This window comes from Cenococcum geophilum (genome assembly GCF_001692895.1).
Source record: "Cenococcum geophilum 1.58 unplaced genomic scaffold K441scaffold_2, whole genome shotgun sequence".
NCBI classification, from domain to species: domain Eukaryota; kingdom Fungi; phylum Ascomycota; class Dothideomycetes; order Gloniales; family Gloniaceae; genus Cenococcum; species Cenococcum geophilum.
In genome coordinates, this window is record NW_027137560.1 from 2,242,461 (window position 1) to 2,270,101 (window position 27,641).

Consider the following 27,641-nt stretch of genomic DNA (forward strand, 5'->3'; position numbering starts at 1 on the left):
CACTAGAGAAACTATAGGAGGTTATATTATAAGACTTTATTATTAAGTTACTAAAGTTAAGAGATCCTATTACTAGATAAGATTATAACACGATCTTAGTAATAATAGACAAGCTTATAAAATAGGGATACTTTATAGCATACACAGAAGAAATCTCAGTAGAAGATATCGCTAAAATCTATATTAAAGAAGTATTCGTAAAATATAGAGCATTAAGTAAAATTATATCGGATAGAGATCTAAGATTTATAGTAGTATTCTAGGAAGTATTCTTAGCAGAGTAAGGAGTTTAAGCAGCAACTTCTACTGTATATTATCTGCAGATTGTCACAGGACGGGGCAGTAGCTACAAGACGTATGTATTCGAGGAGTCTACAAGACGTTGCGCGATCGATCGTAAGGGTCGAGGGCGTAAGGAGGTGATATACCTACGCGTAGCTGATATAAGCTGTACGCGAGGTGTATATAAGAGCACGGGGCTCTCCTATNGAGGCCCCTNCGGTNGGGTTNCGTNANACTACCCCCCCTCCTATAGAGGCGGAGCTCCGGCGACGCTGTGGTTACTATATATATATAGAAGGGACACTTAGGGTATAGAAAAGAAGAAAGGGGGGTATTATTAAAGGCTTAAAACAACGTTATATAATAAGGCTTGGCATCTAAGAATCCAACCAATTAGACAACTTTAACCGCCGGTTAAAGTTCCTAAACATCTTAACGATATTCCGGTTACGTGATCGCACTTTACCGCAATCTAACGGCAATTTAACGGTAATTTACCCCTACATAGTAATATACAACGGTTTAACTCTATAAGGGCTCCTATAGAGGATTAGGTATAAAATCTCTGCTTAAGCCCAGTTTCTATAGGTTCGCGTAGTAAAAGTCGCTAATTAAATCCTTTACATTTTCAAAGTCTTCCTATAGTTGCCATTCTAGCTAATCTATGTCAAATCCTATATATATAGCTCTATAGTAGAGCCGTCGTCCTCTACCTTTGCTAAAGTATTTAGAGTTAATAATTCGTTCAACGGTTCACTCCTTATAGTTCTCGTCTTCGTTTTTATCTCGGATTAGTACTAGTAGGGGTTTAGGCTATATCTACCCCAGTAAGGGGTTAGGCTAGTAAAGGTATAATAGCTATAGGTAAAATATAGGCCATATCCCGCGGGTGGCTAAGGTAGGCGGGAGCTCTAGCTTATATGCGGCTCCCCTATTAATAACTTATTTAATTAGGTAGGGGCCAAGGTTCTTATAATTAAGTAACTTTATAGGCCTCTACGTAAAGATATTACGTGCATCTAGCTATACCTAGTCGCCAACACGCATCTCTAGTAGTGGCGTTCTATGACGGTCGGCGAAGTAGGCCTACTTTACTTAAGCCTAGGCCATTTCTCCCTTATAGTAGTCGAGTAGATTTTTTATACGGTCTATATACTAGTTAGTAAGTAGCATCTTAAGGCGTTTTCTATATAGTAGTTTCTTATTAATAGGTTCTGGTAGTTCTATGCCGGATTAGGGGTAATATCCCTTATTCGCGAAGAACGGGGTAAGTCCTATAGTAGTTAAGACGTAGTTATTCGCTGCGAATTCACCTAGTAGGAGGTAATCTACCCAGTTATCTTAACTATAGGCGACTACCTATTATAGGTACGCTTTTATGCTAGCATTAGCGTTTTCCGGTTGCCTAGCAGTTTTATAGTAGAAGGATATAGATATCTTAACGGAGATACTAAGGCGTTAGCAGATTCGTCTTTATATATTAAAGCCGAACTATATACCTTAGTCGGACGTAATCAAGTTAGGTAACCCATGTAATCGGTAGATTTCGTAAAAAAAGGCGTTAGTAACATCGCTAACGGCTACGCCTTTGGTTAGGACGTAGTGGCGCTCTTTTATAAGTCGGCATATTATTATAAGGATATTCTTATAGGTACGGCCATATCGCTTATAGGGTAGTAGGTTAATAACGAAATCTATAGCGATATCTACCTATCATTATATAGGTACTGGTAGAGGGTATAGTAGTCCTTAGTACTTTATATTAAAGGCCTTAGCGCGCTTATAACTATAGCAGGCGCCTATAAAGCGTTTAACTAAGTCTATTATTTTAGGCTAGAAGTAGTATTGGCTAAGAAGCTTATAGGTTTCTCCTCTACCTAGGTGGCCGCTTAATCGGAGGTTATAGGCTATTTAGATTAGTTGCCGTTGTAGATTTTCTAAATTAGGGATAAATAGACGGCCTCTATAATAGAGCCTATTCTCTTTTACTTCTAAGGCTGCTATATTAATCTAGCCTAAGCTTTAGAGTTTAATCGGTAGCATATAGGCGCTAGCGGTCTTTACGGTAATAAGTTAATGCAGTAATAGGTTAACAGAGGTGTTATATACCGTAGTAATAAGCTCATTAATTTCGGGAGGTAATTTTAATTCTATAGTGTAGAGCTAAGGTACAGTTAGCTCTATTATAGGTAGCATACCTAGGGCTAAATTCCGTGCTTTTAGGATTGTCTATTATTGGAACTGGTTATAGGGGTTATCTTTAGACTAAGGAAGGTCTTATAAGTGGCGTATTAGGCTATTAGGCTTAGTACCTTATACTCCTAGCCTATATATAATTTTAAAGTTAAAACCAGAGAGGAACTCGTTTCAGCGTACTTAGCGTCGGTTTAGCTGTTTTATAGTTATAAAGTACTTAAGGTTGCGATAATCCGTAAGGACTTTAGTTGGCTGGTTAGGTTCTACTAAGGAGAGTTCCGGTTAGAATTCCTTAAACGCTTATATAATTACGAGAAGTTCCTTATTATAGATCTTATAGTTACATTCTTATAGTATAAGCTTAGATAAATAGAATACAACTAGGTGGAGGAGACCATTATTACCCATCTAAGAGAGGACGCCTGCGTTAACGTGGTCTAAGGAGTTAGTCTTAAGATAGAGTTATCGTCCTAGTATAAAGTAAGCTAGGATAGGTGCTTTAGTAAAAGCATCTTTAAGGTCTTAAAACGCCTTTTTATATTTAGGCGTCCAGATAAAACGTAGATATATTTTTCTTCCTTTCGCGAAAAGGCCCTTTGTTCGTATTATTACTATAAGTAGTGCTACAACACCTAAGAAGTTGTATATAAATTTTTAATAGAAGTTGGTGAAACTAAGGAAAGCTTATACGTCTTTAATACAGTTAGGGGTTTACTATTTAGTAATTATACGTACCTTCTTAGGGTCTATACGGACACCCTTAGTAGTAACAATTAGTCTAAGGTATTTTACTTCTGTAACTAAGAATTCGCACTTCTTTAAATTAATATAAAGTCCTGCGTCCCTAAGGCGCTATAAGACCTTTTAAACGTGCTTAGTATACTTAGAAGGGTTATCGCTATAAATAAGTATATTATCTAGGTACGCAGAGCAGAAGTCATTAAGGTAGTCCCGTAAGGCGTTATTAATATAGCTTTAGAAGCTGCCTAGGCCGTTATATACGCTAAAGGGTATAATAGTATATTTAAATTGGCCAAAGCGCGATACAAATGCGGTTTTCCATTTGTTACCTTCTCGTATTTAAAGGCAGTTAAAGGCGGCAATAATATTAAGCTTAGTATAGATTTTAGCTTAGCTAAGCCACTTAAGAGTCTTATATATAAGCGGTATAGGGTATTAGTTCTTAATTGTAATAGCGTTAAGTCCTCTATAGTTAACGCAGAATTAAATACTTCCTCCTAGCTTCTTAGTAAGGAGGATAGGGGCGGCTACTAGGGACATGCTAGGGCGAATAAACCCTTTATTAAAGTGTTCGTCGATATACTTTTTAACAACTAAAAGTTCGTCTTTTAATATTAGGTAGGGTCTCTTATAGGGTAGCGTTTTTCCTTATTTAATATTAATGGTATAGTTATTAGGTTAATGTAGGGGGAGTATATCTACGCTCTTTTATAAGCATATATTAATAAAGTTATAGTACCTCTTAGGAAGGAGCTTATGGAGTTCCTTGTTAGTAAGTCCTTTTTTAAGCTTTATAAACTTCTTAAAGTCTAAAGGTAAAAGTCCGTAGAGTTCTACGGGGGTATCGTTTTCTAGGAGGTTAATTATATCTATCCTATTACTATAGAGGACATAGTCCTATTCTTTATTAAGCTTATATAGTTATAATTAGGAGGCTGCGGTAACGGTCCAGCCTTTCCTATATACTATGCGGTAGAAGGCCGTGGCACTTATATAGTAGCAGTTAGTTATAGGTAGGGTAATAAGGGGTTCCTTAGGTTAGTATTTTAGGGAGTAGATAGAGGCGGCTAGGCCATATCCTAGGTAGGTCTCTCTACAGTATTTAAAGTTAAAGGTTACTTCTCTCTTTTTCTAGTTAATAATAAGGTTATATTATTTAAGCTAGTTTATTCCAAGGATAATAGGGTAGTTAGTAAGTGGTATAATATAGGCCTAAAGTTCTTTCTGGTGCCTATTTATATCTAGGTAGAGTTATACTATATAGGTAATCTTCTATGCGGTATAACTACCGTTAGCAAGTTATAGGGCGCGGGCTTTAGTAAGGGGTAAGGTAGGTAGGTTATAAGTATATATAAATTAGGTATCTACAAATTTATTAATAGCTCCGTAATTAATTATANAACGGCTTTTATATTATTTTTTAGCAGTAGTTCCTATTANNGGTAAAACTATCTATTTCCGTCTATTTNTNTTTACTAAGTTATCTATTAAGCAGGCCAATATATAGATCCCCTTATTATTAGGGCGTCCCAACCTACGACTTAGGGCTAGGACTTGGCGTTTTCCGTTTCTGTATCTAACTCTACCGCTATTACTACGTCTTTATTTTATACGGTAGTAGTATATAGTAACGTATTTAGTGTTTAAGGTACTAGGTTAGGTATTAAGCAGCGGCTACTAAACCTAGCTATTAGGCAGTTTAGGCTATAGCTATAATAGCCTTCTTAATAACATTTATAGCAACGCTTTAGCTTTTAGAGTAGCTCGCGTTCTCTATCTAGTAGCTTCTACGGGAAGGTTGGTATAAAAAGGTTAATATTAGGACTAGTAGTATTACTTAGGGTAGTAGGCGTTAGTAGTTTAGTAGGTCCGGAGGGCTTCTATAGGGAGGTTTTTAGGTAAAGGTTTACAGTAGCAATCTAATTTAGTTATTATTTAATCTTCTATATAGCTGCTACCATATTATAAACATTATTATAGTTATAGCTGGCGGCTATGTAACTAAGATAATAAGTAACTTTTTTAAGGAGATCTTTCTAGTCTTTAGTATCGTCTTAGGTAAGGGCTCCGGTATATTTTTAGAATTTAATATAGAACTTATTAAATAATTTAGTAGGGCTTATCTTTAAGGCACGTAGTTTAGCTTAGTTGGTGGCTAGTAGGTTATAGTTACGGTATATTAAGTTAAGATCGTTAAGGACTTCTTAGTGGGACTGCTACTTCTAGGGGCTATTAGTCTCCTATTAGGTAAAGAGTCTATTAAATAGTATACCCTTTATTTACCCAATAATATAGCCAATCTTAGTATCTTCCGTAGGAAAAAGGTAGGCGCTCTAAGTTAGTTTCTCACGGATTTATATCTTCTAGTAGCTATATTCTTTACGGTCTCCCTAGAAAACTAGGGGATTAGGGTAATATATATTAGACCCTACGGTAACAGCTTAGGTTTAGTCATTATAGCTTTCATTATTACTTTAGTAGGGGTTCCTATTAGGTAAGGCTGCTTAGCACTAACCCTCTATTAAGTATTAAGTAGGTAAAGTTACTAGGGGCGTAAAGACTTAAGTGGCGTTATATACAGTAGAGAGGTATCTAGCGTTATTACGAATATGCTTATTAAGCTAAGATTATAGGTATTTAATTATACCTTTTTTTTTAGTAACTATAGTAATAAGTATAATCTTAGCCTTCTTTAACTATTAGACGTCGCGTTTAGATACGCGGAGGTTGTCTTTAGTTTCTTAACGCGTGTTATCGGCGAGCGCCTCACAAGCTTATAGGTCTTAAATAATATCGCGATCTTAGGTAGTACGTATCTTAGCTTATATAAGCTTTAGGTAGTAGTTCTATAAAAGGCAATAGTATTTATTAGGTTCTCGTGCTACCATTTTTACAAACGTCTTAGCGTCTCGTATTTTAATTTTAATAGGTAGTAGCCCTTCCGCTTGCTTATCTATAGTTATATAGTTAATAAAAGATAAGATATTATTGGTGTCTATCTCCTTAGGGGTTAAGGCTAGGGCTAATAAATCGAATTCTTCTGGGATTAATTGGCGTTATAGGTTAAGTATAGGTATTAGATTATTCTTTGGGTTTAATATAGTAGCTAGTAAGGAATATCGTCTTACTATTATAGGTTCCTTAGAAGTATAAAGTAAGGTAACTTATAGGTACGCTGCTTCTAGCAGCGCCTATAGTATTACAGAGACGTAGAATTGGTTATAGGCTAGGTGTTAGTGGTAAAAAGGCGCAACGTAATATCATAGGACGGGGCAGTGGCTATAAGACGTATATATTTGAGGAGTCTATAAGACGTTACGCGATCGATCGTAAGGGTCAAGGGCATAAGGAGGTAATATACCTACGCGTAGCTAATATAAGCTGTACGTAAGGTGTACGCGAGAGCACGGGGCTCTCCTATGGAGGCCCCTGCGGTGGGGTTCCGTAACAAGATAGACGGTTAAACGGAAAGATTAAATTAGACATTAGAATAGTATTTAAGGCATTATATTAATTATATACAGAATAATTAGGTATCGCTATTACTAGTTATATAGTTTATATATAATGTAACACCATAAGAAGAAATAGATACATTACTATTTAAGGCGAATTACGGATATAAGCTAAGGACCTTATTATTACCACGTTAAGTAAAGAAGATAAGTAGTATAGCTAAGTAAAGAATAGAGAATTTAATAAATCTTTATGCAAACCTTATGGAAATAGCTAAGATAGTATAATAAAGAATAAAGAAGTACTATAACGCTAAAAGATCTAAGGGACCAGATCTTAAGGAGGGGGATAAAGTGTGGCTACTATATAAAAATTTTAAAAGTTAATAACTAAGTAAGAAGTTAGACTATATTAGACTAGGACCTTTCAAAATTATATAGAGAATTTCACCGGTTATATTTAAGTTAAACCTACTAGCTAAAATGAAGATCTACCCTATATAGTATATTGCGATACTAGAGCTAGTATATAAAGATATTAAGCTACTAGTTTATAAAGCAGACATGTATAGAGGATAAGAAGAAAACGAATAGTAAGTCTTAAATATCATTAGTTATGAGGATATAGATAATAAGATATAGTACGAAGTAAAATTAATAGGCTATAACGAGACTACCTAGGAGCTACTAGAAAACCTAAAGAACGCTATAGGAAAGGTATAAGAGTATTAGAAGAGAAAAGGTTAGGTAATATTAATAAAGAAGAATTGCTAAAGAATAAGTTACCTAAGGGGGACCTAGGAAGAGCGACTGCCGAACTACTTAGAGTTGTTTCCTTCTCTATTAGAAGAGAATCCGTTCTTTTATTACTAAGTTCCTGCAGACCTTATTTTATAAGTTTCTACTTCTTAAAACGAACCTTCTTACGTACTTTCTTAAGACGAATTAGTTAAGTAGACGCAGCAAGACGAGAATCGAGAGCCTATTGTTAAGCATTAATAGCCTCCTTCTTAGCGTTATAAGAATAACGAAGTTCCGCCAAGGTAACGGATAACTTATTATTAAGCTTTATAGCAATAAATTAAATATAAAACCCTATAATAAATTACTTAGGGAACTTAGAGACTATTAAGAGTTATAGGACGCGTATACTTAGCGTTAGAAATTAAGCGAATATCGCAAGACAATTAAACGTTTACTTTAGTATACTTAGAATAAGAAAAGGGTTACCGAGATAAAGGACTTACTAACGCAATATAAACCAACCCCTTTTTCGCACAATAAGAATATAGAGATAGTATTACTTCACCAAGCAATAGTATAGAAGAAACTATACGCGCACAACGAAGAGTTAAGGAAGAAGAAGAGGCTTTAGGTATTATAAGTAATAATATTAACTAAATTAATTAGATAGATATTATACCTCTAGTAAATAACTTAGAGATACTAGGTATCTTTAAGGACGAAAATGGAGAGGAGGGAGATGGTATTATAGACGCTTTAAGTACAATGTTATAACTACTTAGAGAAGAGTTAGAAGAAGCTAGTTAGTTAATATAGGCACGGTCTAAGATAGAACCCGTGGAACTATATAACGAGGAATAGTAAGCAAAGTCACGTGATATAATCTATGTAATCTATATAATCTATAAGATCTAGGATAGAGCGAATAGAGTAGATAGAGTAGATAAAGTAACAACTTTCTTAGGAGTACGGTTGTGTATTTAAGGACCCTTAGTCCCTACCTAGATAGTTCCTTCCTTATAGTAATTCTTAGAATACAATTAGAGTTAATCTATTAGGCAACCACTCTACTAGTTATTATTACGTTATTAACTTCCTGCATTACCTACACACCTAGCCTATTAACAGAACCCACCGTAGTTCCTACTATAAGGTTCCGTTATAATAAGTATATACCTTATATATGCGTTCTTTATAACTAACTTAGTATTACCTAGTTAGGGTTAAGGTTAAGGATTAGTCCTATATACTTTTATTACTATATACTTCTTCTAGACATATATAAAGTATATACTTACTATAGTAGTACCTAAACGCGCTAAGGTTAGTAGCACTAGCTACCTATAGATTATTAAAGTTTATAATTATAAGATTACTTATAATAAGCGTAGGTAGAGTATATACAAGAGTAAAATTAATATTTTAATATTGCTTTGGCCTAATATTAGTATATATAGCGCTTATATATAGGTTACGTAGTATATACTTATAGCGTACGCTATAGTGTTATAGAGAAGTTTTAGTATAACTACTATTATTATAGATATGCGACGCGTATACACGGGCTATATTATAATAACTTAGCTTACTTATTTTATGCTATAACTAGTAGGATGCATATATAAGGCATATATAGCCTATACGTTATATAAAAATGTCTATTTAAAGCGAAGTCACACCTTCCTCTGAACAGCAACATCAATATCTATCACAATCAGCCTTTTAGCTTTTCGCTTTAAAATAAGGCTTATTTAATAGAGAATTTATTATTTATTCGTCTTATAGCCTTAATAATGCTATGCCGTACGGCGTTGTGTTATCGTCGCGATAAAACGTCTTACCCCTTGGAGGATCGCGAAGTTTCGCGTCGCGTCTTTCTACAGCTGTTGATAAGTAGTCTTTCCTGACAATTTTTCCCACAGGGTTTTTAACAGGTTTTAAATTGACGCTTTCCAGCTTCCTCTCTTCCTCCTTCCTACTATGTCGTCGTTGTTAATAGCCTTCGATATTACCTAGAGATTCTACGTTGCTCGAACGGTCTGTTAACGATATCCTACGGGCGCAAAGAGACGACATATATCCCTACATTCATATTGGTTGTTGGGCGCAGGCCTCGTACCGCTAGGTTCTAACGGTACGCGTTGTTTGGGGCAATGAGTGTGTAATTATCTACCACTACTTGATACAGTAGGGAACCTACTATGCAAGCAGGCTGAGGCGAGATTACCCTACACCCCCTAATACAAATCCATATTCGGAATATATCTCTGCGAGCGAGTGAATAGATAATATTATCTATTTACAAAATACTTTAAATTCTAAGAAAAATTATTGGTATATGCGCTGTATATGCATAAAGCTTAGCGTGGTTAGCTAACCACGCCGAGTTTTTCCGTGACCACGCCGAGCTGTGAGCCCGCAGAATGCCAAGGCAGACCGCCAAGGCAGACCGGCAAGAAAGTGGTCTGACGACTCCTGTGATTGGACGAGATTGTGGCTGAGTGGATCTGATTCAAGTTGAAGTCCAGCTACGTTGGCTTGGAGGAAACAATTACAACTTTGGTATCGTCAAACAGCCCATTCACTTTCAACTCAAGTAAAACAATGCTCGAAGAAATAAAGATAGCAAAATGAACAATGGACGCGATCAGCTTCGTTGCCTCCGTGGCCCAGCTCGCCGGCGCTGGTCTGACCATATCCAAAGCCCTATACGAATATGCCTCAAGCGTCTCTAATGCACCGAAGAAGCTGAACGATCTTGCTCGAGATATCCAATTAACATCATCAGTCCTGAGTCATCTTAGTGAAGTCTTCGCCGAAGCAACTATGCGCGCCTTTGTACGGCCGGGCGCCCTGCACACTGCTAAGGATGCCATTGCTGGCTGCTCCGAGATTTTCGGAGAGATGGAGAGCTTAATCAAAGAGGGGAAAGGGAGCTTTGGGAAATTAATTTTGCCCTTCAAGGAGTCCAAGATCCAGCTTTTGAATGCGAGGCTGGCAAGTTTGAAGAGTACTCTGCAATTGCTGCTACAAGTGCTTCAATATGCCTCCAGCGTCAACATGTAGGTGCAAGAGTGTTATAAGGGGAACAGTGGGGACGCTAACGATGAAAAGAGACCCCGGTGTTAGTCAAGTCAGTTTAACCGGCTCATGGGTCATGTCGCAGTTCAAAACTCTTATCGATGAGAGGGAGGAGACCAGTGATTGTATTGGACTGGGGTAATGTTGGAGCTCCATGTGGATCTAGGGGTCGCATCGGAGCTGGATCTAGTGATTTTAGATCCGGGGTGGAGTGGATCTGGTCGAACTGGGGCTCCTAGAGCTCCAGTTCTATACCCGAATGGGAAGAGTTCTATACCCAAATCGGAAGGAGGTTAAAGAAGGAAGGACCAAAATGTGTTAATGCGGGTATTAAGGACTAGCAGAGCCAATTATTAGCTCTAGCGGTAAGCGTCTACCCCAGAAAACGCGTATATTATTAGTATAGAATTAAGGACAGCTTGTCATTACTGCGTCGTTACTACTACTTCTGCCGTTTAACCTTATTTTCTCTTACCTACCTACTACCGCTATGGAGCGATTTTATCCTTAACTCCGCACCTCTATTATATCTAACAATGTTATCCTTATACCGGAGTGGCTTAATAAAAAGGCTAAGGGCCAGGCGGAGGTTAAAGAGTTTAAGCTATAGGGTAAGCAGTATATTCGCTATAAGGCCTTAATAAAGGGACGAAAGAATACTAAGCCACGATTATCGCTAATTTAGAAGTAGGGGGAGGATATATAGAAGAAGGATAATACTACTAAGACGCAGTACTTCTATTACTACCTATATAAGAAGGTAAAGCGTCAGCAGGAGCTTATAGTTGTATTATCTAGAAGAACTACTACTCTAGATTACCTTAAATTTAACTACTATATAAACCGTATTTCTGGCGAGCTTTAACTAAAAGAACCTTCACCAAATTAGCTAATAATTAAGGAATATCGGCAGGCAAAGTCTCTTAATCTATAACAAAACTGTTAGGAATAAAGGCAAGTGGTCACTATATAAGGCATATTGCCACCATATATAGCAAGTTGCCGTTACGTACGGCAAGTTGCCGTCACGTGCCGCCGCGGCACTAGCGTGGTAAGGAACCTTAAGTTCCTTACCCCTTTCTTTAAGAATTAATTAATAAGAATAATAATTATTATACTATCTACGAACCATAGCTACGTAATATCCCCTTATAAGTCTAACACTAATTAGTGGTTAACTTTACTATTATACCATAGAACAGCTAGGTATTACTAAGAAGAGACAAGCTACTCTACCAGTACTACTTATACTAGAGGAAGCTATTTTTTAAGGTTAGAACTAGTCCTAAACCTTAAATAGAACTCTTCTATAAATCTAAGGATTTAAAGGCCAGAACTGGTCCTAAGCCTTTCTAAGATTACGGATTCTTGCGTCTATTACGCAAAACAACACGCTTTATAAGTCTTCGCGATTTAAGGCTAGAACTAATCCTAAACCCTATAATCGTAAATATACGTTATAAACGCGTACTAAACGACAAATATATATCACAAACGCGTACTAAACGACAATCCCTACGCCAATAACACTTCCCTCCCTCTAAAAACATGGCTACCTACTTTAAACGACTAGGAAGACTCCTTACCACTAAGGGTAGCTTTATACGCGAAACTTATTAATAAAAATTAGGACGAATTTATCTTTAATATAATAACTTATACTATAAAACAAGTTAATAGCTTTCTCCTACACCGTATTATATTTTACTAAAGTAGATACTACGCCAATATATAGCTATAGGAATATTTTAGGGAGGATTTCGTAGGATAGACCGCTAATACCTAGGCACTTAGCAATATTAATATTATTTAGGATTTTTAAGACTTCCTCCGTAGGAATAGGGTATATATTACTAAGAATAGTAACCTAATTGCTAGTAATATTTAGGCCGTTATTACTAGTATAGAAGAACTAATATAGACGGAAGCTAAGATTATACGTTAACTACGGAAACCTAAAACCAACCCATATTCTTTAAAAGGCAACTTTAATTTAGAATAAAACCCCTAGAACGCTACTCTCCTACCTAGAGGTGCTCTCCTACTTAGAGGTACTTGTCCTCTACCTCTACCGCCTTTAGCTTCTTTACTCTAGCTAACCGGTAACTCTCTACTATAAGAAGTTACGAATCTAATAAAGGTATATTTAGACGAAGAGAAGAAGTTTAGAGGAGAATTATACGATATACTTAAAGCAAAACTATAGGTCTTTTATAATTGTCGGGAATAAGGTAAGCGGTCGTCACGTATTAACGTGGCCCTAGCGTAGTGAGGAACCTTAGGTTCCTTACCCCTTTTCTTATTTCTATTAAGAATATATAGAATAATTATTATACTATCTACAAACCGTAGCTACGTAATATCCCCTTATGAGTCCAACACTAATTAATAGTTAACTTTACTGTTATACTATAGAGTAGCTAGGTATTCCACCAAGAAGAGACGAGCCACTATACTAGTGCTACTCGTGCTAAAGGAAGCTGTCTTTTAAGGTTAGAACTGGTTCTAAATCTTAAATAGAACTCTTCTATAAATCTAAGGATCTAAAGGCTAGAACTAGTCCTAAGCCTTTTTAAGATTATAGATTCTTACGTCTATTACGCAGAATAATACGCTTTATAAGTCTTTGTAATTTAAGGCTAGAACTAATTCTAAGCCCTATAATCGTAAATATATGTTATAAACGCGTACTAAACAATACTTCCCTTCCTCCGAAAATATGGCCATAAATAACTAGAGAGACTCCTTACTACTAGGGGTAGCTATATACGCGGAACTTATTAATAAAGATTAGGATGAATTTGCCTTTAATATAATAACTTATACTATATAATAAGTTAATAGCTTTCTCCTATACCAGATTTTATGTCACGGCACTAACCTGACGTATACTGTTTTATACTATCTTGTACTATTCCCTACTGTTAGCTGGCCCACTACTAGCGACTTAGCGGCCGGCCCTACTATTTATATATAATACCCCCTTTCCACCTTCTTCCCCTCTTTATACTATAACGTAGTTATTTAGTCTACTTTATTGCAGCACTGTAATAGTTTATAGTATCTTTAATTTACGCCCCATTACGATTACTAATTCCCTATACCCTAGCTAATTAACCTCTACCTTAGAGCAATCGCGACCTATGCGCGCCTCTGCTAAAACTAATACGTCCCTAGTATAGTCCTAGAACAATCCTTAGTTTTTACCTAGCGCCTAGATAGGCGATACTAATGACGCCGAAATGGCTAAAACTTAGAACCCCTATAACGTTTTTATAGACCTATTTATAGAGATATACTGTTACGGAACCCCACCGCAGGGGCCTTTATAGGAGAGCCCCGTGCTCTCGCGTATACCTTGCGTATAGCTTATGTTAGCTACGCGTAGGTATATCACCTCCTTACGCCCTCAACCCTTACGATCGATCGCGTAACGTCTTGTAGACTCCTCGAATATATACGTCTTGTAGCCACTGCCCCGTTCCGTGATATTATGTTGCGCCTTTTTACCACCAACACCTAGCCTACGACCAATTCTACGTCTTTATAATACTATAGGCGCTGCTAGAAGTAGCGTGCCTATAAGTTACCTTACTTTATACTTCTAAGGAACCTATAATAGTAAGACGATATTCCTTACTAGCTACTATATTAAACCTAAAGAATAATCTAATACCTATACTCAACCTATAACGCCAATTAATTCTAGGAGAATTCGATTTATTAGCCCTAGCCTTAACCCCTAAGGAGATGGATACTAATAATGTCTTATTTTTTATTAACTATATAACTACGGATAAGTAAGCAGAAGGGCTACTACTTATTAAAATCGAAATATGAGACGCCAAGACGTTTATAAAAATGGTAGCACGAGAACCTAATAAATACTACCGCCTTCTATAGAACTACTACCTAAAGCTTATACGAGCTAAGATGCGTGCTGCCTAAGATTGTGATATTATCTAAGACCTATAAGCTCGCGAGGCGCTCGCCGATAACACGCGTTAAGAAACTAAAGATAATCTTTGCGTGTCTAAACGCGACATCTAATAGTTAAAGAAGGCTGAGATCGCACTTATTGCTATAGTTACTAAAAGAGAAGGTATAATTAAATACCTATAATCTTAGCTTAACGAGTATATTCGTAACAACGCTAGATACCTCTCTACTATATATAACGCCACTTAAGTCTCTACGCCTTTGGCAACTTCACCTACTTAATACTTGATGGAGAGTTAGCGCTAAGCAGCCTTACTTAACGGGAACCCCTACTAAAGTGATAATAAAAGCTATAATGACCAAACTTAAGCTGCTACTATAAGGTCTAATGTACGTTACCTTGATTTTCTAGTTTTCTAGGGAGACCGCAAAGAATATAGCTACTAGAAGATGTAAATCCGCGAGAAACTAACTTAGAGCGCCTACCTTTTTCCTATAGAAGATACTAAGATTGGCTATATTATCAGGCGAATAAAGGGTATACTATTTAATAGACTCTTCGCCTAATGGGAGACCAATAGCCCCTAGAAGTAGCAGTCCTACTAAGAAGTCCTTAATGATCTTAACCTAATATACCGCGATTACGACCTACTGGCCACTAATTGAGCTAAACTACGTGCCCTAAAGATGAGCCCTACCGAATTATTTAATGAGTTCTATATTAAATTCCAGGAATACACCGGAGCCCTCGCCTAAGACGATACTAAAGACTAGGAAGATCTCCTTAAAAAAGTTACTTATCGCCTTAGTCACGCAGCCGCCAGCCATAACTACAATAATGTTTATAATATGGTAGCAGCTATACGGAAGATTAAACGACGACTAAATTAGATCGCTACTATAAACCCCTACCTAAAGACCTCCCTATAGAAGCCCTCTGGACCTACTAAACTACTAACGCCTATTACCCTAAGTAATACTACTGGTCCTAATATCGACCTTTTTATACTAACCTTCCTGTAGAAGCTACTAGATAGAGAACGCGAGCTACTCCGGAAGCTAAAGTGTTGCTATAGATGTTGTTAAGAAGGCTGTTATAGCTATAGCCTAAACTGCCTAATAGTTAGGTTTAGTAGCTGCCGCTTAATACCTAACCTAGTACCTTAAATACTAAATATGTTGCTATATGCTACTACTATATAAGACGAAGACGTAGTAATAGCGGTAGAGTCGGATACGGAAACGGAAAACGCTAAGTTCTAGCCCTAAGTTATAGGTTGGGACGCCCTGATGATAAGGGGATCTATATATCGGCCTGCTTAATAGATGACTTAGTAAAGATAAATAGACGGAAATAGATAGTTTTACCCATAATAGGAACTACTGCTAAAAAATAATATAAAAGCCGTTCTATAATTAATTGCGGAGCTACTAATAAATTTATAGATACCTAATTTGTGCGTACTTATAACTTACCTACCTTACCCCTTACTAAAGCCCGCGCCCTATAACTCGCCGATGGTAGTTATACTATATAGAAGATTACCTATATAGTATAACTCTACTTAGATATAAATGGGCACCAGGAAGAACTTTAGGCCTATGTTATACTACTTGCTAACTACCCTATTATCCTTAGAATAAACTAGCTTAAATAACACAACCCCGCTATTAACTGGAAAAAGAGAGAAGCAACCTTTAACTCTAAATACTATAGAGAGACCTGTCTAGGATATAGCCTAGCCGCTTTTATTTACTCCCCAGGATACCAACCCAAGGAACCCCTTATTACCCTACCTATGACTAACTGCTACTACGTAAGTGCCGCGGCCTTCTACCGTATAGTACGTAGGAAAGGCTGGACCGTTACCGCAGCCTTCTAATTATAACTATATAAGCTTGATAAAGAACAGGACCACGTCCTCTATAGTAATAGGATAGATATAGTTGACCTCCTAGAAAACGATGCCCCCGTAAAACTTTATAGACTTTTACCTTTAGACTTTAAGAAGTTTATAAAGCTTAAAAAAGGACTTACTAATAAGGAACTCCGTAAGCTTCTCCCTAAGAGGTACTATAACTTTATTAACGTATGCTTATAAAAGAGCGTAGATATACTCCCCCTATATTGACCTAATAACTATACCATTAATATTAAATAAGGAAAAATGCTACCCTATAAGAGACCCTATCTAATATCAAAAGACGAACTTCTAGTTGTTAAAAAGTATATCGACGAACACCTTAATAAAGGGTTTATTCGCCCTAGCATATCCCCAGCAGCCGCCCCTATCCTCCTTACTAAGAAGCTAGGAGGAGGTATTTAATTCTACGTTAACTATAGAGGACTTAACGCTATNANAATTAAGAACTAATACCCNATACNNCTTATANNTAAGACTNTTAAGCGGCTTAGCTAAGCTAAAATCTATACTAAGCTTAATATTATCGCCGCCTTTAACTACCTCTAAATACAAGAAGGTAACAAATAGAAAACCGCATTTATATTGCGCTTTAGCCAATTTAAATATACTATTATACCCTTTAGCGTATATAACGGCCTAGGTAGCTTCTAAAGCTATATTAATAACGCCTTACAGGACTACCTTAACGACTTCTACTCTATATACCTAGACGATATACTTATTTACAGCGATGACCCTTCTAAGCATACTAAGCACATTCAAAAGGTCCTATAGCGCCTTAGGGACGTAGGACTTTATATTAATTTAAAGAAGTGCGAATTCTTAGTCATAGAAGTAAAATACCTTAAACTAATTATTACTACTAAGGGTGTCCGTATAGACCCCGAGAAGGTATATATAATTACCAAATAGTAAACCCCTAACTGCATTAAAGACATACAAGCTTTCCTCGGTTTTGCTAACTTCTATTAAAAATTCATATACAACTTCTTGGGTGTTGTAGTATTACTTATAGCAATAATGCGAACGAAGGGCCTTTCCGTAAAAGGAAGAAAAACATATTTACGTTTTATCTAGACGCCTAAATGCGAGAAGGCGTTCCAAGACCTCAAAGATGCTTTTATTAAAGCACCTATCCTAGCTCACTTTATACTAGGACGATAACTCTATCTTAAGACTAACTCCTTAGACTATATTAACGCAGGCGTCCTCTCTTAAATAGGCGATGACGGTCTCCTCTACCCAGTTATATTCTATTTATCTAAGCTTATACTATAAGAATATAACTACGAGATCTATAATAAGGAACTTCTCGTAATTGTATAAGCGTTTAAGGAATTCTAACCAAAACTCTTCTTAGTAGAACCTAACTAGCCAACTAAAGTCCTTATGGATTATCGCAACCTTAAGTACTTTATAACTATAAAATAGCTAAACTAATACCAAGTACGCTAGAATGAGTTCCTCTCTGGTTTTAACTTTAAAATCGTATATAGGCTAGGAGTATAAGGTACTAAGCCTGATAGCCTAATATGCCGCTTATAAGACCTTCCTTAGTCTAAAGATGACCCCCGCAACCAGTTCTAATAATAGACGATTCTAAAAGTATGGAATTTAGCCCTAGGTATGCTACCTATAATAGAGCTAACTATACCTTAGCTCTATACTATAGAACTAGAATTACCTCCCGAAATTAATGAGCTTATTACTACGGCATATAATACCTCTATTAACCTATTATTGTATTAACTTATTACCGCAAAGACTGCCGGCGCTTATACGCTGCTGACTAAACTCCAAAGCTTAGGCTAGATTAATATGGCAGCCTTAGAAGTAAAAGAGAATAGGCTCTATTATAGAGGCCGTCTATTTATCCCTAACTTAGAAAATCTATAACGGNAACTAATCTAAATNGCCNACNACCTCNNATTAAGCGGCTANNTAGGNAGAGNAGNAACNTATAAGCTTCTTAGCNNATACTACTTCTGGCCTAAAATAATAGACTTAGTTAAACGCTTTATAGGCGCCTACTATGGTTATAAGCGCGCTAAGGCCTTTAATATAAAGTACTAAGGACTACTGTACCCTCTACCAGTACCTATATAATAATGGGTAGATATCGCTATAGATTTCGTTATTAACCTACCACCCTATAAGCGACATGGCCGTACCTATAAAAATATCCTTATAATAATATGCTAACTTATAAAAGAGCGCCACTACGTCCTAACTAAAGGCGTAGCCGTTAGCGACGTTATTAACGCCTTTCTCCGTGAAATTTACCGATTATATAGGTTACCTGACTTAATTACGTCCGACTAAGGCACACAGTTCGGCTCTAATATATAAAGACGAATCTGCTAATGCCTTAGCATCTCTATTAAGATATCTACATCCTTCTACTACAAAACTGCTGGGCAACCGGAAAACGCTAATGCTAGTATAAAAGCGTACCTACGACAGGTAGTTGCCTATAGTTAAGATGACTAGGTAAATTACCTCCTACTAGGTAAATTTGTAGCGAATAATTATGTCTTAACTACTATAGGACTTACCCCATTCTTCGCGAATAAGGGATATCACCCCTAATCCGGCATAGAACCACTAGAACCTATTAATAAGAAACTGCCATATAGAAAACGCCTTAAGATGCTACTTGCTAACTAGCATACAGACTATATAAAAAATCTACTTAACTACTATAAGGGAGAAATGGCCTGGGCTTAAGTAAAGCAGGCCTACTTTGCCGACTGTTATAGAACGCCACCACCGGAGATGCGTGTTAGCGACTAGGTATGGCTAGATGCATATAATATCTCTATATAGAGGCCTATGAAGTCACTTGATTATAAGAACCTTAGCCCCTACCTAATTAAATAAGTCATTGATAGGGGAGCCGCATACGAGCTAGAGCTCCTACCTGCCCTAGCCACCCGCGGGATATAGCCTGTATTTCACCTATAGCTACTACACCTTCACTAGCCTAACCCCTTACCGGGGCAGATATAGCCTAAACCCCTACTAGTACTAATTTGAGATAAGAATGAAGACGAGAACCACGAGGAGTGGACTGTTGAATGAATTATTGACTTTAAATACTTTGGTAAAGGCAGAGGACGACGGCTCTACTATAGAGCTATATATATAGGATTTGACATAGACTAGCCAGAATGGCAACTATAGGAAGACTTTAAAAATACAAAGGATCTAATTAGCGATTTTCACTACGCGAACCTATAGAAACCGGGCTTAAGTAGAGATTTTATACCTAATCCTCTATGGGAGCCCTTATAAAGTTAAACCGTTGTATATTGCCACGTAAGGGTAAATTGCCATCAGATTGCCGTTAGATTATAGTAAAGTACAATTACGTAACCGGAATATTATTGAGATGTTTAGGAACTTTGACTAGTGGTTGAAGTTATCTAATTGGTTGGATTCTTAGATGCCAAGCCTTATTATATAACGTTGTTTTAAGCCTTTAGCGATACCCCCCTTTTCTTCTTTTCTATACCCTAAGTGTCCCTTCTATATGTACATAGTAACCACAGCGTCGCCGGAGCTTCGCCTCTATAGGAGGGGGGGTAGTGTTACGGAACTCCACCGCAGGGGCCTCTATAGGAGAGCCCCGTGCTTTTGCGTACACCTCGCGTACAGCTTATGTCAGCTACGCGTAGGTATATCACCTCCTTACGCCCTCGACCCTTACGATCGATTGCGCAACGTCTTGTAGACTCCTCGAATACATACGTCTTGTAGCCACTGCCCCGTCCCGTGACACATACCCTAATATCGCGTAGATAATCCGCCGCTCCCTACTATACCCTAAGACCTTTAAGCCTAGCAAAGCTTACCTTACCCTTATTAACTATATTAATGAGTTCCTTAATAACATTAAAGTAGGACTATAGTGTATATATAACATAAACACCGCCAATAAGAAAGCTAATAAAAACCTTAGTGCCCTTATTGCTTCCTAAATAGGAACTATTAACTCCTAGGCAGAGACTATTACTATTCTAAAATAATTAACCCCTATAATAACGGTAGTAACCTAGTAGAAAAAACGGAGATCTAAAGACCTGCCAATATTTAGCGGAAAAGGCACCCTATTAGAATAATAAGCTAATTTTAAGACCTAGTATATTAAGATTAAGGGAGTCTTTAACTGGGACTGGGATTACTTTAATATAGTTTAGTCTTAGATCCTTTATATCTTAGATATACTAAAGGATAAGGCCTATAAGTTTATTAAGTAGGGCCTAGAGCTTATACATAAAAACCTAAATAACACATCTACGTGGAAATGGCCTACTAAGGAAAATATGCTTAAAGACCTTACTGCCCACTATAAGGTCCTTAATATAACCCAGGTTGTAAAGAATAAGCTTAACTATTTCCCCTAAGGCGAGCGTAATTACTAGTCCTAAAAGGGAGAGCTTAATAAGCTAATAGTCCGCGCTAAGAAGACAGATAAATAAAAGGTAAACCTACTCTAAAAGTTTATCTCTCCGAAGATAGAAGAGCTGGTACTTAAACTGGCCTATAAAATTAATAATAGTGACTATATAGGTTAGAGTAAGCAGATAGATATATTCGCTAAAAACCTCGCGAACTATATACACCGAGCCAACCTTAAGAAAAACGCTAACTACCGCCTACCTGCCTAAGCCCTTACCCCTATATTAACCCTAACCTTAGTAGTAACTAGAGAACCTATAGACCTTAATAAAATCTTAGACACGGAGCGTAAGTGCCGCGTTAATAATAGATTGTGCCTTACCTGTAGCCTACCCAGCCACTAAAAGGATACCTATAACCCCGCTAAGATAGTAAATCTAGTCCTAATACCACCCTATTAAATAATGTGAATAAATAACCGTAGACGCGGTAACTATGGAGTTTATTATAAACGTGGTAACCGCGGAGCCTATTATAGCCACGGCGGACAACCCCCCCCTTTTAACCCTATAACTCAGTTATTCCAAACTATACCCTATATAGGAGCCTAACCCATTAATAACACCTAGTATTAGCGACTTCGCGCTAGCGAATACAAACACGGCTATATTATTGGTAAGGTATTATTTTCCTATACCCTAACTAAAATAAAAACAAATACCGCTAGCTAGACGGATACTAGACCGCCCTACTAAGACAGCCTTATACCCTAGTCGTTAAAAGGTAAACCCTTAAACTAAGTTGCGCCTAAGGGTCTAAACTATATAAGGAGGAAGATGAGAAGATTAGGTCCCTATTACTAGATTAATTAGTCCTTTTTATTAGTAAACTACTACTTAATCTTAGATTAGCAAACAGTAATAAGAAATTAATCCTTATTTAAACCTAACTCTCCTTATTACGTAACCTATACCCCTAAGTTTATATTAATATAGTAAGCCTAGTGGACTTTAGTAGTACTGTAATGGCATTTACTAATGTAGAGTCTATTATAAGAAAGTATAACGTTATAATTAAGAAGCTACTAGCACCTAGGCTACTGCGCCTTATAGATAGCATCCTAACTTTGCTTATTATAGACTACTTTACCGCCCGAATATTAATCGGCCTCTATACTAAAGCCATACTCTTTTTTGTTACTAAACTTTTACCTACTACCCCAATTATCCTAGGTATGCCCTAGCTTCAGAAGTATAAGCCCTGTCCCAGCTTTAGGAAACTTAAAATCTACTTTAACTTAGACTACTGCTTTAGGCACTGCCTCCTATAGGGGATAGCTAACGTTAACAGGGACGCCCTATATGGACACTTAGCACTACTAAGCCTAATACCTAGGACTATATATAAAGTCCTAATAGTAAAAGACGTTCCTAATAAAGGGGAGCCTGTATAGCTATAAAGAAATAAGATAATAGAAGACTAGACTAACCTAGTACTTAAGACTAAAATAACGGGCTAGCCAGCCCTACTAAGACTAAGGAAGAAGGTCCGCTTTATGCCGCTACTATTAAGAAACCAACCCTAACCTAGGCACTATTTAAACCCTAGCCGCCTAGCCTAATACCTAAAACTAAGCTATATGCTATATGCGTATATAATAGCTCGTGTTATAGTAAGGACTAGCTATAGAACTACTAAAACCCGGATAATAGAAACCGCGCTACCGCAACGCCTAACCTTATACCCGTCTCCCGCGCGTACTATATAGGGCCGCCGCCTTATTTCCGCCCCCCTAGGCCAACTAAGCTATATTAGCCTAGCCGTAGCACTAAAGAGCCAAATACGCCCTAACCTGGATAATATTAAATGCACCTATGCTATTAATTTTACCTAGTTCTATAAATAAAAAGACGTAAAGGTAATAAGGATCTATATAGCGGAGCTAGTAGAACTAATTAAACAAAATAAGTACTAATAGCTGCTTAAAGAGCTGCCTATAGGCCTAATAGAAGTACTAAACCTATTAGAAAGGTCTTTCCGCTAGCTAGTAAAAGGCAACTATATAATAAAGGAAGCCTATAAAGCGCTCCCCCCCTATTTCTATAACTTCCTTAAAATAAATTTAAAAACTAAACCCAAGCTTTTATATTAGAAGATAGTTAACACTAATATTAAAAAATTCCTAAAAGGTAAACTAGGATTAACCCGCGAAGACATTCTATAACGCCTACTAAAGGAGTTTAGTAAATATATTAAGCACTTCCTCCCTAAAAACATAGATAAGCTACCCCCTTACCAACTATAGGACCATAAAATTAAGATTACCCCTAGAAACTAGGCCCTATACTATAAAAATAGACCACTCTTACCTGCTAAACTTAGGTATATAAAGAAGTGGATTAATAAGATACTAGATAAGGGTTTTATCCGCGAATTAACCTTACTAGCTGCCGTACTACTCCTCCTCGCTACTAAGCCTAGCGGCGGTGTATAAATCTACTATAACTACTAAGGCCTAAATATAGTTACTATTAAGAATTAATACCCACTACTACTAATCCGCGAGATACTTAACGCACTTTATAGCGCTAAGTACTTTACTAAACTTAATATAATTACTATATTTAACCAGATCTAGATTACGGAGGGCTATAAGTGGCTTATAGCATTTATTACCCGGTTTGGACTCTATAAGATACTAGTTATACTATTTAGCCTCTATAACGCACCCGCTATATTCTAAAACTATATTAACTATATTCTATACAACGCCCTTAATAACTACTATACTGCCTACCTTAATAACGTCCTTGTTTTTTCTAAAACATGCGCTAAGCACACTAAGTATATAAATAAAGTTATCTAAAGACTTAGCAATGCTGGACTTTAGATTAATATTAATAAGTCTAAGTTCTACTCTACTAAAACAAAATACCTCGGCTTAATTATCTTAACTAATGGTATAACTATAGACCCTAAGAAGATACAGGCCTTACAGGAATAAAAGGACCCAACATTAATTAAAGAACTATAATAATTTCTTAGCTTCGCGAACTTCTACTAACGATTTATCTAAGGCTACTCTGCCATCGCTACACCTATAACAAAACTTCTAAAGAAGGATATTAGATAGCTATAGGAACTAAAACAAGCCAAATTATTTAAGGCCCTTAAGGGAGCCTTTACTTTAGCACTAGTACTAACATACTATAACTATATAAAGAAAACAGTAGTAGAGATAAATATATTAAATTAGGCTTCTAGCAGAGTCCTTTCCCAGTATAATAATAATAGAAAATTAAGACTAGTCGCATTTTTCTCTATAAAGCACTCCGCGCTAAAATATAACTATAAGATCTATAATAAAGAACTCCTAGCTATTATTAAGGCTTTAAAGGAATGGTGTCCTAAGCTATAAGGGACTAAGGAGCCGTTTAAAATTATTACTAACTATAAAAACCTATAGATGTTTATAACTACTAAGCAGCTAAACTAGCGCCAAGTCTAGTAGGTAGAGTTTCTTTTATAGTTTAACTTTGTAATTATATACAGACCTAATAGTAAAGCCACGCTCCCTAACGCCTTAAGCCGGCTACTAGGAATAAGGCCTAAGGATACTAATAATAAACGCCTCCGCTATTAAGCCTAAGTTATTATACCGCCCTAGAAAGTTAACTTTATAATCTTAGAAGAATTACTATATAAGTCCCGTAACTCTAATAACGCAAAGTTTATAGCCGCTCTAGACCCTAAAATAGCTAAAAAGTTACTAAATAAGTTAATCTAGCTAGGATACTAGGAGAATAAACTTATAAGAGATATAATAGCAGCCTTACGTAATTAGAAAGCTCGCCGTTAGCTAAAGAAAATTAGGAAATTACTCTACTATAACAAGTTAGAATATAGTATCGTTAATAGACAGATCTACTTCTACTAACGTCTCTTTATCCCTAACGCCCTAGACCTCCGCCTAGAAATTACCCATCGCTCTTATAGCAGCGGCCCCGCTAATTACCCCAGCTAGGTTAAAACTCTTAACCTCTTAAACCAAATATACTAGTAGCCAAAAATCTCCTAGTTTACGGCTACCTTTATTAAAGACTATACCCTATACTTTTACACTAAGACCCCCTATTCTACCCCGCCCAGTTTCCTAAAGCTATTAAAATTACCTACCTACCTATAAACCAATATCTTAATTAACTATATTACAATACTGCCAGTATGCTAACGCTATAGTAAGGCATATAAATATATCCTTATTATTATAGACCACCTAACTAAAATACAACACCTCGTTCTAGTAATAGGACTTTTAATAGAGAAGTTAGTTAATAGCTTTATTAATAACGTATATAAGCTCTATGGTACACTAAGCACAATTATCTTTAATTACGGCATATAATTTATTAGCGACTTCTAGCGACGACTAAGTAAACGCCTTAAAATAATCTTATAACTAAGCTTAGCCTAATACCTAAAAATAAACAGCCAAACTAAAATTATTAACGCCGCCGTAAATAAATACCTTTATACTTTTATTAGCTTTATATAGGATAACTAGGTTAACTACCTACCGCTTACTAAGTTTACTATAAATAACTAAGTTAACAAGAGTATAGGCATCTCCCCATTTTTTACAAATTATAGCTTTAACCCTCGCCTCGGAATTAAGCCTACTAGCCCCCGCCTATTAACACTATTAGTATAAACAAAGAAGGAGTTTTTCCGCGTAGACTCTATGGCCAACCGCTTTAAGCAGATATTAATATAGCTTAAGGCCTTAGCCTGGATTTTATAGTAACGCTATAAAAATAATACTAATACCTATAGGGACGAGAGCGCGTTATTCTATAAAGGTAATATAGTTATAGTTAGCTTAAAAAATATAAAGATAAACAGACCTAAGAAGAAATAGGACAATAAATGGGACGGCCTATACCCCATACTCGCAGTATACTAAGGGGCAGTTATAGTAGACCTCCTAAACCACATTTAAGTAAATAAATCCTTTTATACATCTAAGGTCCGCCTCTAGGCTACTAAAGAGATCCCTAGCTAAGCAAATATTAATACCGTAAAGCGCCGTAATATACAAGGACAAGTAGTAGAGAGAGATAATAACGGTAACATAGAAGATAAATAGGAGTTTAAGAAAATCCTTAATATATATAATAAAGACCCCTAGGGCCTAACTTATAAGATTAAATGGAAATATTATAAGGATATAACTTAGCAGCTAGAGAAAGACCTAAAGGGTTATAAATAAGCTGTATAGCGCTTCTATAAGCAACACCCTAAGAAGCTAAGACCCCTAGACTAGGTATAAGATAAGGAAAAGTTACGCTAAGGTTACGGCCAACCACCGCATTAAAATTTATAGTAGTTAAGATGTTATAGAACTTCGACCGGCAGTTAAAGTTATTTAATTAGCTAAATTCTTGCTAAAAAACGCCATACGGACCGATTTAGGTGGCGATATAGAGTTCTGCCAACCTTACTTACTAAACTAACTAATTAGGATTTTCTATACCTGGTATAGAAAATCGCCATTAACTTAGTTAAGGGCGGTAAGCGGAACTAATATCTTTGCGGTAGAAAATAGGTAACCCTATACACTGCCTATTTTTAAGTTATTTATTTAGTTTAGGGACCAAACTATCTAGGGGAGAGAAGTACTGTTACAGCACTAACTTGACGTATACTGTTTTATACTATCTTATACTATTCCCTACTATTAGCTAGCCCACCACTAGCGACTTAGCGGCTGGCCCTACTATTTATATATAATACCCCCTTTCCACCTTCTTCCCCTCTTTATACTATAACGTAGTTATTCAGTCTACTTTATTGCAGCACTATGACATTTTATTTTACTAAAGTAGATACTACGCCGATTTATAACTATAGGAATATTTTAGGGAGGATTTTATAGGATGGACCGCCGATACCTAGGCGCTTAGCAATATTAATATTATTAAGAATTTTCGAGATTTTCTTTGGGAGAGTGGAGTATTTGTCCCTATAGATAGGGGTATTATTAGAGACAATATTTAGAAGCAAGTCCTTAATGTAGAAGAAGAGCACGAATAGACTTTATAAGAGATTAAGCACTAAAAGAAGCTTAGCTTATAATGGAATTTAAGCACAAGTTCCTCTGTTCCGCATCCATCGCTTTAACCTCTATCTTTAGTTTCCTAGTATCTATCGCTTCCACCTCCGTCTTCAGTTCCCCAGTATCCACCTCTGTCTTTAGTTCTGTATCCATCGCAGCAGCCTCCGCAGTAATCTCCGCAGCAACCTCCGCAGCAATCTCCGCAGCAATCTCCGCAGCAACCTCCGCAGCAATATCCGTAACAACCTCCGCAACAACCCAGATCTACATTACCACCGCAAGATTAGGAGAAGTTTAGCAGGGAATTAGAATACGGTAGAGGGTACGATCAATATCGGCTATAAAGCACTAATGGAGGTTCTCGTGGAGACCCTTATAGAGGTTCTCGTAGAGACCCTTATAGAGATCCTCATGGAGGTCCTCGCAGAGGTCCTCGTGGAGGTCCTGGTAGAGGTCCTGGTAGAGGTCCTTATGGAGGTCCTCGCAGAGGTCCTTGTGGAGGTCCTCGCAGAGGTTCTTATAGAGGTCCTCGTGGAGGTCCTCAGAGAGGTTCTCGTGGAGACTCTCGTAGAGGTCCTCGTGGAGGCTCTCGTAGAGGTCCTCGTGGAGGTCCTCGTGGAGCATCAAGAACTGTTTGGGATTCAATGGATTAATGGCCAAGATAACCCGGCAGATGCGATGATAAAGGCAATTTAAGAGCATTCCTATTGCTTAACTATTGTTCCTATTTACTCGAGCTAGCCGTATCTAGTTACGCTCCGC

The 27,641-nt window shown here is 36.9% G+C and overlaps 1 protein-coding gene across 1 annotated transcript; it reads left to right on the plus strand.

Moving 5' to 3' along the window:
* Window positions 1-9,985: 9,985 nt before the first annotated feature.
* On the plus strand, window positions 9,986-10,901 carry K441DRAFT_625853 (uncharacterized protein). Its single transcript, XM_067646115.1, has 2 exons — window positions 9,986-10,480; window positions 10,533-10,901. Exons 1-2 carry the CDS (start codon window positions 10,056-10,058, stop codon window positions 10,639-10,641), a joined length of 534 nt encoding a protein of 177 aa, XP_067509816.1. The 5' UTR covers window positions 9,986-10,055; the 3' UTR covers window positions 10,642-10,901.
* Window positions 10,902-27,641: the final 16,740 nt, after the last annotated feature.